General features: G+C 37.1%; 2 protein-coding genes across 2 annotated transcripts; both read left to right on the forward strand.

Annotated features, from left to right (window-relative positions):
- The first annotated feature begins 274 nt into the window (after positions 1–274).
- On the forward strand, positions 275–7699 carry LOC113753616 (protein PECTIC ARABINOGALACTAN SYNTHESIS-RELATED). Its single transcript, XM_027297814.1, has 11 exons — positions 275–814; positions 2302–2352; positions 2455–2545; positions 3650–3726; positions 4161–4249; positions 4793–4912; positions 5283–5399; positions 5500–5643; positions 5727–5850; positions 5932–6123; positions 6955–7699. Exons 1-11 carry the CDS (start codon positions 485–487, stop codon positions 7312–7314), a joined length of 1695 nt encoding a protein of 564 aa, XP_027153615.1. The 5' UTR covers positions 275–484; the 3' UTR covers positions 7315–7699.
- Positions 7700–9237: 1538 nt separating this feature from the next.
- On the forward strand, positions 9238–14929 carry LOC113752997. The gene is made up of 14 exons (XM_027297070.1): positions 9238–9520; positions 10015–10177; positions 10307–10564; positions 10738–10912; positions 11281–11342; positions 11508–11671; positions 11913–12010; positions 12581–12639; positions 12724–12858; positions 12935–13188; positions 13296–13452; positions 13643–13718; positions 13800–13850; positions 14307–14929. Exons 1-14 carry the CDS (start codon positions 9465–9467, stop codon positions 14525–14527), a joined length of 1929 nt encoding a protein of 642 aa, XP_027152871.1. The 5' UTR covers positions 9238–9464; the 3' UTR covers positions 14528–14929.
- Positions 14930–17296: the final 2367 nt, after the last annotated feature.

Genomic DNA, 17296 nt, shown 5'->3' on the forward strand with positions numbered 1-17296 from the left:
TGGCTTCCTTTCATCTTTCCTTCCCTAACATGTTAGTGTTACTACCAGTTAAATAATAATTTAAAAAAAAAAAAAGAAGAGAGGGAGCTGAAATTACTAAATAAGAAGTTGGTTAACAAAAAATGTGTGTAATTTTAAGAACTGTACAGCGTAAGCATTTACAAATATAACAAACTTAAAGGGCGGATAGTGCTATTAACCATTAATAAAGAGGATTATTAAAGAAAAAATGTAACAAAAGAAAGGAGAGGCTCAAATGCAGTGCGTTGTGTGGGGGATTAAACTTAAAAACCCGATCTGAAGTCACTTCCCCCATTCTTCTGCACCAGACGTCTACAGTCAGCGCAGTCTAGTCACAGAAGATGATGCGTCAAAGAGGAAACCAGCGATTTTAGCTAATTTTATTTTTATTTTCAATAATAATAATAATAATAATAATAAAAGGGCGGCAGCGGCTAAGCTGGCGTACAGTCCGAAGCTAGTAATGGCGGAGCTCCGGCACTCAAGTTCGATGGGAAGCCGAGCGGCGTCAGCGTCACCAAGGAAACGGGACGATGTCGCTGTGGCTTCCTCCCCACTGTCTCCCGATAATATTCCCACCTCCTCTTCCTCCGACGACAATCGTAGTCGTCATACTCGAGATCGCGGCGGCCTCCGCTCTTTCTTCTCCGCCGGGCACTTGCACTCTCTCTTCCCCTTCTCCTTCACCGACGACGCTAGGCTCCATACTCACAATTCCAAGATCTCGGTTTTCGTGCTTTGTTTGATTTTCCTCGCCGCAATTATTTCAGTTTCTTCAATTGTCAATCGATTGGTGAGCACTTGCTGTTTAGCTAAACCTTTGGCAGAATTTCTGGCTTCTCTTTTTGATTATACATAAAAGTGCTTAAGTTTTTGAGTTAGGTGTACGAAGTTTCGATTTTTAATGTTGTTTCTGTTGGAAATTTTGAGACTTCTGATAAGTAAAATAGTTACATTGGTGATTTTTGGTTATGGATTAGCTGGGGGTGGTTTTTTTCTCGGGCCTTTATTGTTTGAGGAGTCGTTTATGTTTGTTGATCATCATGTTATCCGGGGGGTAGAGTGGAGTGAGAAGGGGGGGGGGGTGGAGGGGATGGAGTATTATTGGAGCTCAATACCTAGAGTCTTATAGGCTTAACTTTTGATGCTCATATTGTTCTCTTGGGTGTGGAGGTACTTACATGAAAAAGACACCTTATGGGTTGCAGTGATAACTTGGAAATTCCCTCCCTTGCGTAGAAACTGGCTAGGAAAATGAATTATCTATTTTAGAATATTTTGTGATTGTATCGTTTCTGTCCATTATACAATGAACCCTAATCTTGTTAATCTACATCAAAGATCATGGAGAAGAATTACATCAGAGCTGTCTGTGCTTATTCTTGGATAGAGGAGATCCTATTATGGTAGTTTGTTTGGTGAATATAGCCTCAGAAATTAGGCTTTGAGTTTGACTATAAGGGTATATGACAATTGCTGCGGCTTTTGTTGAGAATGCTAATAGAAAAGTGCAGTTATATTTGGGCTGTGCAAAAATAATAGCTTAATTAGGTCACATGCCTATCATATACAATCTCTGATAAAAAAAAGGGCTGTCTTGATATCCGATGCTTGACATTTGGGTTAAAGTGGTGTGAAGCCTCACAGAAGATGCCAGTTTGGCTAGTATAATCTTATTTAACAAGTAGAATATACTATGTATAAAGTGTGTTTGTTGCATTTCTTGTGCCTGCCTTTTTACTCAAATGGTAGAGTTTGAATAATCTACAGTAGGTAAAATGTTATTAACTAAATAAAGGTAAAAATATCATGACAACAAGGTTTCGTGCCCTATTGGACGTTTTCTTGTGCTTATTGGACAAACATGATGATATGCATCTGTTTGTCACTGTTTATCCTAAATTGTGCATTCTTTCTTTGACTTTAATGAACTCTTATATTCTCCTTTATTTTAAGTAAAGCATTGCTTTGACTTAATTTCTCACTCTCAAACTCTTTACTATTTTTTTTTCTGCTTCAATGCATGCTTAGTATACAGCACTTCTTGACGAGTAGGAAGTTGTTTCTTCTTCTTTTTTCTTTTTTTTTTCCTTTTTTTTTTTTGCTTTTTACAAAATTTAGTTTCTTTTTCTGTGGCACTTTTGGCATTCTATGTGAGACCCTGTAATAGAGGACTATTGATGAGTTGCTCATAAAATTTATTTAACATTCTTCTCTTCGAAGAAAATTCTTAAGCTTATTTGGGATTCCCCTCTTTAATATTGTTTTCATGAATTGTAGAATGCTCCATATCTGTGCAAGAAAGATGGCATAGTACTCCACTGTCCACGGGTAAGTGCTTAAAGAAATGCTTCTGTACTTTTTCATGTTTCATTTTTTCTTAAATGACCAATATAATGATATTGGTTGTATGATTCATCTCATTTCAATTAGGTAAAGGAGCATCCTTCACTATGGGAGAATCCATATTCAGCTACCACTTCATGGAAGCCATGTGCTGAGCGACGTGTGGGCATAATTTCTGGTACTCTAAAACTGTCACTGATTTGCATTATATTGCCCATTTATGTGATGCTGAGCGTGAATGCTTACTTTTTTATAATTTGGCTGCTGTGATCTTTTTTATTTTGAAGTTTATTAAGCTATAAACTGTATGAAGCAAAATTAAAATCCTATCTTGAAGCCACTCATATATGAACCAATTACCTCACATAAAGTTTACCATGCTCAAAAAACTACTAATTTCATTCTGTTATGTAAACTACGTGGTGGTGAACACCAATAATGATAATATGCAGCAAGTGTCATACAAAAGATATTGGAATATATATTGTCAAAAGGTTAAATTCTATACTTGACATTTGCTGTTAATTGTTATCTGAACTCTGGTATGCCCAAATATTTGTTGCCTATCAACTAATAAGAAATGATTTTATACTAGACTGAAGTTGGTAACAAGACTAATGATGTAATAATGTTGTGTTTAAATTAGTTAAGACGATTGGTACAATGACTTTTCCATATGGTTAGGACCAGCATTATACATGAAACAGAAGTGTAAAATTCCTTTTTTTTACTTTAAAAATTTTTCTGGAATGGGCAAATTTTCATTTACCGATGAAGTTGTTCCATAAACTTATATGGTATTATTTTTGATAGATAGAGCCAAAAATTTTGATTTCTGCAACTTGGCTTCTATTTCCTACTAATTTCCATGTGCTTTGGGCCTTTGGCCTTCTCTTCATAGTGCATGGTTCCATCAACTATCGAATAATTGGAAACAGGAAAGTGTTTGCTTCATGTAGTCTGCATATGAAGAAATGAAACTATTAACTTGTAAAGTGAAGTTTTTGGGGAGAAATTTCGAAAGAAAATAATCTGAGTAGAAAAGACAATGTCATCACTTCTTTTCTCTGAAATTCTGTAATCTCTTGCTTGCTTCTTTTCTTCTTTTTTTTCAATTCTTCCTATTTTTAATTTTTTTTTTAAATTTGCAACATAACTCGGATGAATGAGAAAGGGATTTTGTGTTCACTAATTTTACTAGTCTTATCTTCTTCATTTTTAACTTGATGGCAAAGTTTTTCTTCCATTGTATCTGACTACCTATACTTTTGACTCTTTGTAGATATTCCCGCTGAGAATGAAACAAATGGATATATATTTATACATGCTGAGGGTGGTTTGAACCAGCAAAGAATTGCTGTAAGATTCTCTTTGTGCTATCAAATAATATATATGTTTATGAATTGTTTCTTTCTTACTTTTCTAATTGGTCAACGAGGATGGTCATGTCTGATTTCATCTTTCTTGTATCCAGTCATGCACATTTTATCCAAGCGTTTTCATAAACTTCTTTCCAGTTCTACTTGACCGTGTGGCAGGGCAATTGTTAGCATTTGCGTGTCTGATCCATTACCTGTTTCCTAACTTACACTTCTCAATTTCTCCCCTTGCTTTTCATCCTCTTTTTGTCGGTGAAGTTCCATTCAAAGTATTGAACCTTCTTTGAAGCTGCTATTTTCCAGGTTCCCCCCCAAAGGATACACATTGTTTATAGGCTCCTATCTATAAGTGCCACTGCTCAGGCATTCACTCAATACATAAACTCATTCTTACTTTTTTGTTTTTGGGGTCAGATTTGCAATGCTGTGGCTGTTGCGAAGATAATGAACGCCACTCTTATTTTGCCAGTGTTGAAACAAGATCAGATATGGAAGGACCAGACGTGAGTGAAGCTTTCATGAAAATGCTATACACTGTGTACTGTATGTTACAGAAAATGAGGCTGCTATTCAGCCAAGGGAATGTTGACATGCACTCTTCCACATCTTCTGTATCACCTATTTTGCTGTTATCGTTAACATTCAAGTTCTCTGCTTCACCACCTTGACCGGGACCTGAGCTTATTTCAGTTACCCAGTAAAGCATGCTTCATTGTTAAATATTTTAACTGTTGTTGGTTCTGCAAATTTTAGACCTAATTTTGTGCTAAAAACTTGAACTCTGAATTACATGGAGTATACACCATCTGATATGTGCAAGGGTTTTGTTTGTTTCATTGATATGCACGCATGCAACTCGAAAGTACATGCTTTTTTATACAACACATCCTTGTCGTCTTTGTATCAGTTGGCAGATCTCTCTCTCTGTCTCTAGTACCTTCTCACTGCAATAGCTAATTTATTTCTTAATGTCGGTTGAGCTTGATCATTGCTATTAAAAGTACTGAAAACCTCTAGGTACTTATTCAGTCATTTATCCTCTGCAGAAAATTTGAAGACATATTTGATGTCGACCATTTTATTGACTACTTAAGGGATGACGTACGAATTGTTCGTGACATTCCTGGATGGTTTACTGACAAATCAGAGCTGTTCACCAGCATAAGGTCTACTATTCTATGTTTTCTCTTTTTTAGTACTCTTATTACAAACCACAGTTTTGACTTGTGAATCTCTGGTTAAAGGTTTTAGCAACTCATCATGACCTTCTTTTCAACATATAGACATGCTAATTTTTAACCAATTTGGTGAAACTGTCATTAGTCACTAAAAATTAAATGTACTCCTTTTCCCCAGTGTTCATAAGATTGTGCAAACTTTTTTGGGTCAGAACTCAGACATGGGAAGGTCTCTCCTACTTATAGCCATCTTAAAATTTTAAAATACCTGCTTAATTTGGTCTATGTTGGAAATTTTAATTGGATTGATGTGTCCTACATGGTTTATTTGTTTCTGCTCATGTACTATAATTGATAGACGGACAGTGAAGAACATCCCCAAGTATGCTCCAGCGCAATTCTATATTGACAATGTTCTACCCCGGATTAAGGAGAAGAAGATAATGTCCTTAAAGCCTTTCGTTGATCGACTTGGGTGAGGAATGAATGTCAATTATTGGTATTTCTTTAATCGGTTTGACTAATTGGCAGGTTTAAATATATCATAAATACTAACTATTTAGTTTTCCATTCAGATATGATAATGTTCCCCCAGAAATAAACAGACTAAGGTGCAGGGTAAATTATCATGCGCTCAAATTTCTGCCTGAGATTGAGCAAATGGCTGATCAACTTGTATCAAGGATGAAAAATCGCACCGCCAGTTCAAATCCTTTCATGTACATAATTTGGACAATGTAGTTTTATCTCCTCTTTTTTCCTTTCCATTGTGAGGCTTGAATTTTTTTTTTTTCCCAAACAGGGCTCTTCATCTGAGGTTTGAGAAAGGGATGGTAGGCCTTTCATTCTGTGATTTTGTGGGAACAAGGGCAGAGAAAGCTCTCATGGCTTTGTACAGACTGAAAGAATGGCCTCGACGTTTTAAGGTTCAGTTCATCATAATTGCCATACAACAAAGAGAAAAAATTTAACAACATAAATTTGATAATCTGTTTGTTTTCTGGCAGGACGGCTCTCATCTATGGGCTCTAGCTCTTCAGAAGCGGAAGGAAGGTCGGTGCCCCCTTGAGCCTGGTGAAGTGGCAGTCATGCTTCGAGCAATGGGTTATCCGAAAGAAACCCAGATATATGTTGCTTCAGGACAGGTTTATGGTGGACAAAACCGCATGGCTCCCCTTAGGAATATGTTCCCAAATCTCGTAAGGCCACTTGCTCAGTTTTGATTCACTTATTGTTCCTAGGAACGTTGTTTTTGTTGTTGTTCTTTTCGTGTCATGTCTCTAACCTAAGCATTCTATCCACAAATGAATGATGAAACAAGATACATTTTAACCTTTCGATCAAAAAAAAAAAAAGAAGGAAATCATTTAACCTCGTGTGTGTATGCTGAATACATGAATTCAGTATGATTGTTCTTCTGCATACAACAAAAAATTCGTATGCTTTGAGTTGTGTTTGGTGCTAATAGGTTTAACACTCGTAGTAATAGATTTTGACACTTGTTTTGGTCTAATGACCAAAATCAACTTTTTCGGTACTCGGTGATATATTGTCCTTGAGAACCCTTTCAGGTGATCGTTGTTGAATTAGTCTTTTGATGCATGGTGTTTCATGATTTTGGTAATTATGGGCAGGAAGATAATTTAATCTGAGTAGCCAGAAGGGAACCTTCTAGTAATTTAAGATCCTATATTCAAATATCTATATGAAGGTCAACCTTTTGGAAGGGCTTTTAGTGTGAACTACTTAGTAGCTATTTCCGTTGTATTATGTTTATAGAAGATAAGAGAGTTGAAAGAAAGTGTAAATAGAAATATGGGATGTTAATTGACTGGGGCTTAACTAATTTTATGGGCTTTGCTGTCATCTGAAGTCTTGAGCGTGGTTTTTCTATTACTTTCGATTGGCACAAGACGAGCAGTGTTCTTTGTGGGGTTGTGAATTATGTTTGCTCACCTACGTATCCTAGTTCACTTGTCATTTTTGTTTTCTTATAGTTGATATAGTAATTGTTAAAGGATGTATAACAGGTAGCAAAGGAGGAATTGGCAACCAAAGCGGAGTTGGATGGCTTCAGGAAGCATGTCACTAGTCTGGCCGCCCTTGATTTCTTGGTCTGCTTGAAGTCTGATGTGTTTGTCATGACCCATGGAGGAAACTTTGCTAAATTGATAATTGGATATCGTCGTTACATGGGTCACCGTCTGAAATCCATTAAACCAGACAAGGGACTGATGTCCAAATCATTAGGCGACCCATACATGGGCTGGGCGACCTTTGTGGAAGACGTGGTGGTTACCCATCAGACTCGAACAGGATTACCTGAAGAAACCTTTCCTAATTATGACATCTGGGAGAACCCTCTAACACCTTGTATGTGTAAAGCCTGATTGTGATAACTTGTATAGTGAAGGTAAACACTAGGAATTTCATTGGAAGAGTCTCTTTGGTAAAGTTGCAGTCATGCCCTTGGAAAGTTGTCCAAGCTGTTCTGCACTCAAGAGACCTGGAGAATCTGAACTTGCATGGTGGAAACAATCTTGGGGATTCTGAGGTCTGCTTGGAGATGGAGATGGAAAGTTTGTGAAGTGCAGGCTTGCAAGTGGCTGGCATGGAGCAGCCTCGCAACTATTTGCATGGCCTGGTGCTCTTCCTTGAAGAGAATACAACAGTTTTGCATCTTAATATTGGACCTCTTCATTGAATTGAGCAACGATGTGATGTATATTAGTTTTTTTTTTATTCTGGTACATGAAATCTCATATTTCAAAAAAAGAAAAGAAAAGGTATACTTGGCATTCAATAACTCGAAAGCACCTGCTCTATTTCTATTCTTTTTTTTTTTTTACCCGACAGTGATAATAATCTGCTCTATTTCTATTTAACACGTGGTGTTTTTAAGTGGCTTCTGCTGGTTGCCAGTCGGGTCAAAACGGATTTGGGGCAGGGACGGTCATCAGTATGACCGTCCCTGCACGGTTCATGGTCCAGATTGGACCTCAAAAAAATGTGCGGCTCAGATAACAAGTGGTAACTCGATTTCCGCGCCAAGTGTGGGGCCCACCACTATCTGTTGTGAAAATACAACCTGTGAAAAAAAGTTACACGGTGAACAAAAGAAGTTACGCGCTGTTGATGAAGAGGAAATTTGTCAGGGACGGTTGCACCTGCAACCGTCCCTGCCCCGAGTCCGGTCAAAACTCCACCATGCAAACTTTTGTAGCTTTTGTAGTTTTGCTCAAGTCCACTGCACGCGATTGATTTGTGGTTAAATTGGTCCAGATTTCCTTATGAAGTAATCTTCCTTCATAAGGAAGACTGCACCATTGTCTCTGTTGCCATTCATTTCCTTGCGTCTTTTACCTGTATTATATGTATATGGACAACAAGAAACTTATGCAAAGTCCGACGCGGGTAAGTTCCTACATTCGATATTTCCATAAGCAAAAACCCCACCAGACGCCTGAATTTGTAAGCAACTCGACGGGTCCAGTGTCATTATTCTCTGTCGTTATTTTTCCTTTCCTCACAAGCTGACCAATGTTCATTGCTGATATAACTATTGGTTTTCATTCTAAAGAGATGTTCTAACTACTGCTTATTAACGAGACAAGTGGAACTGGAACACCAAAACTATGCCCTCTGTGTTTTTTTTTTTTTTTTTGTTTAAAAAAAAGAAAGAAAAAAAAAATCCGTGGCGAGGGGAATGGTAGATGGAGTTAATTACGATAAATCACATGATGATTCCTCCAGGCAAAAAGCTATCCCCTTTAACGCTGTCAATATGCGATTCCTCTCCTCCCTCCTTTGACCCAGCGGATGGAAATCAGCATATGTTTATGTAATTTCTAGACTTGTATCCTCTGCGTGTACTAAACGACAGCCAAAGAATCCGTCTTTGAGAAAGATAAGAGAGTTGTGTCATTGAGATTATATATTACAAGGCTGAAGATTAAACATTAAACATAAGAAGGCTTCTAGTTCTATCAAAACCAATAATGCATGGCTGAGGATTATTATCCTTAATAGTAGTAGTATAGCTTGAAACCAAACATCCTTAATAGTAGTAGTATAGTATAGCTTGAAACTAAAAAAATGTTTTACTAGGTATCGGAGTACAATACAACAACAATGCTTGTACGCTCCCGAACAGCTGGTGACTCGCTAGCTATAAATTCCGAGACCAAAGCCTAAATGGACGACAGTGATTCACGGGACATCTCTCAATTTCAAGACCCTGTGGCGCACACTTGTCACTATCCAGCTATAAATTACGTGTCATTAAGCCGTTAATCCGTGTCATGTATCAGCATGATGATTGATTCATCATAATCCATCACTACTGAAGCAGAGTTGGTGGAACTAACTTGTTATCTGACTGCGAGTTTTACTAACAGTAAAAGCTTTGCATCCTATCAAGCTCCATTCATCTTTACACGCATATATAGATAAGATAAGAAGACTGAATTCACATTTATTCACCATTCTCTCTTTCTTCAGCGTCATCTTTTGAAATTCACCTAGCACCAGAGGAGTCAAGATGCAGATTTTAGCTCTGATTGTTGTGTTTTTCGCCTTCTGTGATTCCCTTCAAAGGTACTTCTGATCCTCCTTCAAATCAGTTGCAGCTCGTCTAATCTCATCTCGTGGGAGTAGAAAATTTTCTTCAAGCAATTAAATGCCCCAAGGCCGGCCTTTTTCTGTTCCTTCTTCTGTGGTGAATTCTTGCATTGAAATACTGACACTAAACTCCACAATTCTCCTACTTGTATGGTGTCATTCATGTTAACTTGTCTTGTGCGTAGGGGTTAGGACTTAGGGTGCGGTGCGTGGTTTTGAGCTAAACTAATGACTTTTGTCTGAGACTGGATGTATTTATGCATAACTAAGCGAAACAACTCACGGATACTCAAGAATTCAGATACTCTTAGTAACTGGTTGATTTTCCTCTACAGTAGCCGCATATTTGTGATCAATAGGTCGTTCTAGAACGATGATGACCAACACATGCTCGATGCTCATTCGTATATGTGACTTTGGTTCTTTGTAAACAGTGGTTACTAGCTCATACTATTAATGATCATGGTCAGGGGAATGTCAAAGAGACCATCTCTGAGTGAATCGGAAGTGCGAGCTGGCTGCCCCCCGAGAGGCTGGAATTCCTATGACTCCTTTTGTTGGACCATCTCCGAGGAAGAATTTCTCCAAAATGCGGAACTTGTTGCTCAGCGATTGCATTCTCATGGATATGAGGTCCCAAGAACATAGTTTACTGACAATTTTACGTAGTATATGATGAATTGCTTGAAGATATCGGAGCTAACCGGTTTCTCTTTCTGTGATGAGCTAATCTCATCTTTTGGATTTTGTTTCTCTTTGCAGTATGTTGTGGTGGATTATCTTTGGTATAGAAGGAAAGTGAAAGGTGCTTCTGTTGATTCTCTTGGATTTGATGTAATTGATGAGTGGGGAAGGATGATCCCTGACCCAGAAAGATGGCCTTCCTCCAAAGAAGGGAAAGGGTTCACACAGACAGCCAACAGAGTTCATGACCTGGGATTGAAGTTCGGGATCCATGTCATGAGAGGCATAAGTACACAGGCATTCAACGCCAACACCCCTATTTTGGATATTAATACGGTAGCCTCCTTACTCTTTAGCCATAAGGTTATCCTTTTTTTATGCTACTACATTTGGAATGTGCTGCATTTATAAAACTCGTAATAAAATACTTTCCTTTAATGTGGGGGGAATATAAATGCCAAGATTAGTTTGCAGACAACTGATTATATTCTCCTTATCCTGTATTTTAGGGCAAGGCTTACGAAGAGTCAGGCCGAAAGTGGTATGCAAAAGATATAGGCATTAAAGCGTTGAGTTGTCAATGGATGCGCAATGGTTTCATGAGCGTAGATACAAAGTTGGGAGCTGGAAGAGCATTTCTCAGGTCACTGTACCATCAGTATGCAGCATGGGGTGTTGATTTTGGTAATCTGAATATGTCAAGGCTAATAGCATCACTTTCTCTAGCACAAAGTTTTGATGAATATCAACACTGACGTCTTTAGAATAGCAAAAAAGAATTTATTTTAACTTCTGAGCTTTTTCTAGTAAATGCTTCATAAGATCTTGACATTTTGAAGATAGTAAGCTGACTAACTTTTGAGGTTTTTATGTATGATGAGGTTTTTTGATTAATTTTGAGTTGTTGAAAGCAAAAACTTGAAGTCTGTATAGAAAAATCCACAACTCTTGTTACATTTAGGAAGGAATTGCGGAAGTCTCACAGATTTTTATTAAAAATTCCATATAATATTTGCTGTTACTAAATGTGATTTTCTTCTCTTTACTTGCAGTGAAACATGATTGTGTGTTTGGTAATGATTTAAGCATCGATGAGATAAGTTTTGTTTCAAAGGTACAAAATGCTGCATTATTCTTTCTCCTCCTCCTCCTCTCTCATGCTTGAGCTTGGTGTTATATCACCTTTCCCCTGAATACAGTATTTAACTTCTACTGATAATCACATGCAATTGAAAGCATTCCTTGTAAAGTCCTTACAAAAATGAGTCGATGCGTGCAGGTTTTGAGTGAAATTAATCGCCCCATCCTATATTCGTTATCTCCCGGAACTAGTGTAACACCAAGCATGGCAAGGGATGTCAGCAGCCTAGTCAACATGTATAGGATAACTGGGGATGACTGGGATACATGGGGAGATGTTGCATCCCATTTTGATGTTTCACGGTAGAATATTTACTTTTTGTTGTCATGGTCATTTCTTTTTTAACATCTGTAACGTTTCAAATTATTGAGTTAAATTCTCCATTTGCTGCTTCTTTCTCTAATCTGGCTTGTACATGTTTGCTATTCTCCATTTGCTGCTTCTTTCTCTAATCTGGCTTGTACATGTTTGCTATTCTCCATTTGCTGCTTCTTTCTCTAATCTGGCTTGTACATGTTTGCTCTTTCCTTGTGTTTGTAACAGGGATTTTGCAGCTGCTAATATGATAGGAGCCAATGGTCTGAAGGGAAAGTCATGGCCGGATTTGGATATGCTACCTTTGGGTTGGCTAACTGTTGCAGGTAAAGCATCTAAGAAATTTTCTGAGGACTGATTGAAAGAACTCTTGCTGTTATAAAGATGCAATTTTATTTTAAATATATGCTTGTCCTGTCACTATGATTGAATTTAAGACAATTTTGCCAAGCTCATGGATAGCAGACAGGCTGTCTAGAAACTTATCACCACAGTCATTTAGTTCACTTGACTATACATTCTAATAGTGCCATCTCTTCCCCCATGACCATAGTAGTGAGATGAATTAGAATAATCTAGTCTTGCTGTAACAGAACCATGAAACGAATCATTGCACTGGATGATCTCCTGAATCCATCACATTGGCCAATTATGTTGTGCAAGCTTCAAGATCCATGTTTAGCTTCTTGGTGATAGAGGAGTCACCTAATAATTTTTGCAAGGCTTTCAAGCCAAGGATGTTGCATTGGTCATGCATCTCATGTTTTGATACAGAAAATGCTGATGTCATATAATTTCTTTTTCAGGACTAAATATTATGGAAATTGTTCAATTACTTGTGTAAAGGATCTAGAAAGAAAGAAATTCACAGTAATTTCGTATGCCCTTCTTAATAGGTGCAAATGATGGTCCACACAGGAAATGCAATCTAAATCTTGATGAGCAAAGAACTCAGGTATGTCTGCTCCTGAAGAAGTTGAAGTGTATATAATACTAAAGCTTCAGTGGGAACTTTATCATCATTGCTTTATTCTGGCAGATGACACTATGGTCCATGGCGAAATCTCCTCTCATGTTTGGAGGAGACATGAGAAATCTAGATGAAACCACATTCAGCCTCATCACAAACCCTACTTTAATGGAGATTAACTCTTTTAGCTCAAATAATATGGAGGCAAGTTTATAAAGCCATCTTTTTAAGGGAATCGTAGGTAGAAGTACTGGGTAGTATACTAATGTTTTGAGTGCAGTTTCCACATATAACAGGTGCAAAATACTTTAAATTAGGACGATATAATCTCACCAGCCGGCCAGAAAATTATGGAGTTAGGCATGCCTCAGAGGACCTCTTTATGGGCCTAAGTAGCTGCAAGGACAAGCATGCTAAAGGTTGGTCAGTTAAAGCAAATGGTGATGATCTTGAGAAAGTTTGCTGGAAAGAGAACTCAAAAAGCGAACATCAGGCATCTTTCTGCCTATACAAGGAAAAATTGCTTTTGGAAGTGTAATGATGTTCTCCCTTATCTTATTCTCTTGGTTGTGACTGACAAACTTTTACTCAGTATCGTTGTTGACATAATGATGTTTGACTCTACAAAGATGGTAATGCAGAGATGAAGAAACAGAAGACAAAAGAAGTCATGGTAAATTCCGTTTATTAGCAATAGAAGGAACAGATTTCTGCCTTGGTGCATCTGCAAGTCGAAAACTTAGCTCAAAGGAGTTCAGCAGAGGCTCATTTTCGCCTTGCCGGTTGGATGCCAATCAGGTGTGTTTAGTTTCAAAACTTGAAGTCCAGGGATTATGAAATCATCATAAACATAATATGTTATGAATTTATGGTCTATTGAAAACATGGTTAATTTGGGGATCAAAATTAAACTTAATTTTGTCTTTTCCTTTTGAACTTTTCTGTTTTTGGGGTTCAAAATGATATTCAATGCCGTTGTTCTTACTAGATGTGGGACTTGAAGCACAACGGAACCCTGGCAAATGGTTACTCGGGTCTCTGTGCGTCAATGAAAAGAAACCAAGGTGATAGAAAATATCTGAATATTTTTCTCTCTGTTGAGATAGTATTGGTGGTCATAACTAACTAATTGATTTGTCATGCAGCTGATGCAGGAACAGGGGGGACTCGTTCTTGGCTTGCAACTGGAAGGAGAGGTTTGATATCCCAAACTAGAAACCAATTTGACCACGGATGAGCTTAAATTTCTCAAAAATTCTAAAAGTAATCTAAATGGCCACTTCTTTATGATCGTCTTAACTGTTCTCTTATGCATTCTTGCTGACTATGTCTTAACTTTTCTTTTTATTTTGGGGTTTTTGGTTTTTTTTTTGGCCCTTTGTGGGGGGTGGGGGGTTGTTGGACAAGGGGTTGGCCCAAAAACAGAAGGGGGTTCAGGAAAATACCATCTTAATCTGTAAAGACTAATGCCATGAAGTCAGATTACTGATGCATTGTTAGGTATCGGCAGTATAAAAAACTAGGCTTAGCTGCTCTGCAACTTTCATCCACATGATTGGCATTTGTGTCAATCGCCCTTGCAACAGTCACTCAAGCGAGTTACTCTGAGTATTTGATTTCCGAACTAATTATCTGTCTCTCTTGTCATGCAGGAGAAATATATCTTGCGTTTTTTAATTTAAATTCAGATAAGACAGTAATCTCGACAACGATATCTGACATAGCCAAGGCACTTCCTGGTGGAAATCTTATTCATACTTCATGCACTTGCACGGAGCTGTGGACGGGGAGAAATTTTGGAGTTGTAACAAGCTCAATATCTATGGTTGTACAGCCGCATGGCAGTTCACTTTTTACCTTGAACTGCACCTAATGCTGAACACCTACTTCACTTACTGCTGTGCTGTCAGGGAAGCCCTTGATCTGACGGCGTATCATTGAACCTTTCTTCAATCTGGTCATGTTCTTTCTCACCTTCATATCTTGCTTCGCCCGCGGACCGTATACTGCAGTCTCTTTGCATTTTGAGATTCCCGTTTAATATGACGGAAATCAGCTAACTTTTATCTAAGATGAGATTTCAGTTATCTCCGCTAATTACCTCATGTTTCCAAGGAATTGGTGGATGTCTTTCTTTGCCTAGGACAAGTAATATGCTTTGGATCATGTCAATGAAACTGTTGTATTTCTGGTCTCCGAACCGATTCCATTTGTCATTAATGTGGACCCAAAGAAGTGAATCATTCTCATGTTTCCTGGTCGCGAACAAAATCAATTCAAAATGTACAAGGCAATTATTGATGTTCTCCTAACCAACGGCACTTTAGGCTATTGATCACCGTTAAAGACTTTAAATCTTAGTGGGATGGGATCTTGTCTTCCATTAATATGTTTCTATATGTGAAGTGTGTTTGAATAGAGTATTATTTGAAATAATTATTGTAACACTTTTTGTGATGTGATATGTGTGAGATAAGAAGCAGTTGGAAATATAAAAAGGTGGATTGTAAAATGTGTTTATGATGCAAGCGAAATATTATTTGAGATAAATTTACAATCCAAACACACCCGTGATTTTTTCTAAATTCATACGAGTGCATCTGTCTGATTCGATGGTGGTTCAGTTTCCGTCGATTTTTTAGGTTCGGTTAGATCTTTTCTAATCTAGGATCCCGTTTGGCAAGTGAGTTTTTTTAGTATTTGTCTAAAATTTTACTATAGTTTACTGTAGAGGTTTTTTAAAAAAATATTTGATGTGTGTAAATTTTTTAATATTTTGAAGTGTATAGTTTAAAAACTTTGAAAAGTTTTTTGAGATTACTGTAGTTAAAGTTTTTTAAAAACTTGTAACAGATAAACTTGGTAAAAAACTCAAATACCAAACAGGGCTCTAGATTAGAATAGGAGTAGAAGTAAGTTAGACTAATTGTTGTCACATTCCCCTTAGTTTAAGTTGGAGTAATCTAGATTATAGTAGAAATAGAAATAAGCTAAGACCAACTGTTGTGTTGTCCTGATGTTTTCCTTTAGGCTCATGGATGGTCTTGGGTTTCTTGTTCAGTTGTTCCCCAACTGTAGGAGGAATATCCATGCTATGAACCACTGGGAGGAATATACCATACTCATTACGCTGTTTACACTTTTTTATTCGCTTTTTCCTTGGGATGCCAAAAAGGGTTTCTTGACTCTCTTCAGCTAGTAACTACCGGGCCAATGGCTCAGTGACCACCAGGGTGGGTCGTAGGTGAAGTTTCAAACTTCACCTGCAGCAAAAAAAATCTAAGGGTTGTGTTATAGTATTTTCTTGGTCTAGTTGGAACTGTATATCCATTAGTTCCTACCACAGCCTTCTTAGACTCCCCTCCCCTCTAAATTAGGATAGAGTAGATTATATAAATGTATCGTTACTGATAAATAAAAAAAAAACTCGCTTCAGCTAGTCCAATTTGGACACACCCACCATCGCAGACGAAGAGAAGCGAGTTGTCACGTTGTTACAATAATAATTTTTAGTTACTCGGTGGTTGGTTCCTCTGACGTACGCACTCACATATTTTTCCTCTTGGCTGCTGATTTAAGCACCACCAACACTATATCCTAATGAAAAATTTGAGAGAACTTTTGTTGCATCGAGATCTGGTAAAATCATTCAAAAAGAAAAAGATCTAGTAAAATCAATAATATTAACTTTATAGTGTACGGATTTTAGGTGCATGTATTGTTTTACATGGTGATGGCTAAAATAAAATGTTTTTTATTGATAAAATATGATGATCCATGTTAAAAAGGGGAAAGAAACACCAAGGTATGCCTGCTAATCCATGTAGACAAGGAAAAAGACATGACCTGATTAATTAAATTATAAAAAACGACAATGAGATCATATCATGAAGACTCCATGAAAAAGATTTTCCATTTGAAACTATTAAAATTTGCAGTAGAAACTGAGAGAAATTACTGTAGTGATTTAATATATGTAAGATAAAAAAAATAATTAAAAAATATGTTCATAAAAAATATAATATTTTTTTTTAAAATAAATTACAAAAATTGCAATCCAAACACACATCCGCCTCCATTTTCTCCGTTCATCATCGTTGCTTGCACGGTTTCCTGAGCTACATTTTACCATCTTTTCATCCAGTATTCCATTCCATTTCATTGTGTGACGGCACTGTTCTCTGCCCATAAATGGATCTACTTGTCATGCTGTAATTCAATAAAGAGAACAAGTTTAGGAAGATATTGATTTAACGGGGTTGACTTGTTGAGCTGGTGGGCCGCCATTATGGCTATGTTTGGATTCAAGAGTTTTTAAAAAATTAAGCCTGGTTTGGATTGTATTTTTTTTAGATCTTTTGTAAAAAAATTACTGTAACGATTTGATATATGTGAAATAAAAAGGTGATTGGAAAAATGTATTCACAGAAAATATAATAATTTTTGTTTGGAAAATTGCTGTCCAAACAAGGCCTAATACTATTAAAATTTTAAAAAGTACTCTAAAAAATAGTCTAAATTTTTTTAATGTTTAAAAATATCTCAAAATATATTCTAAAATCTCTTCTACTCTTAAATATTCCAAAATATTTTCTAAAATATATTATAAAAACTCTGCTACAGTAAAAAATTTTAAAAACAC

The sequence above is a fragment of the Coffea eugenioides genome, chromosome 11 (assembly GCF_003713205.1).
Source record: "Coffea eugenioides isolate CCC68of chromosome 11, Ceug_1.0, whole genome shotgun sequence".
Classification (NCBI taxonomy): Eukaryota; Viridiplantae; Streptophyta; class Magnoliopsida; order Gentianales; family Rubiaceae; genus Coffea; species Coffea eugenioides.

Coding starts and splice junctions, on each gene's coding strand:
- LOC113753616 (XM_027297814.1), top strand. CDS start 485: ATGGCGGAGCTCCGGCACTCAAGTTCGATGGGAAGCCGAGCGGCGTCA. Junction 3,727..4,160: donor TGAACCAGCAAAGAATTGCT/GTAAGATTCTCT, acceptor TTTTGGGGTCAG/ATTTGCAATGCTGTGGCTGT. Junction 5,851..5,931: donor AATGGCCTCGACGTTTTAAG/GTTCAGTTCATC, acceptor GTTTTCTGGCAG/GACGGCTCTCATCTATGGGC.
- LOC113752997 (XM_027297070.1), top strand. CDS start 9,465: ATGCAGATTTTAGCTCTGATTGTTGTGTTTTTCGCCTTCTGTGATTCC. Junction 9,521..10,014: donor TTCTGTGATTCCCTTCAAAG/GTACTTCTGATC, acceptor GATCATGGTCAG/GGGAATGTCAAAGAGACCAT. Junction 13,189..13,295: donor GAAAAATTGCTTTTGGAAGT/GTAATGATGTTC, acceptor ATGGTAATGCAG/AGATGAAGAAACAGAAGACA.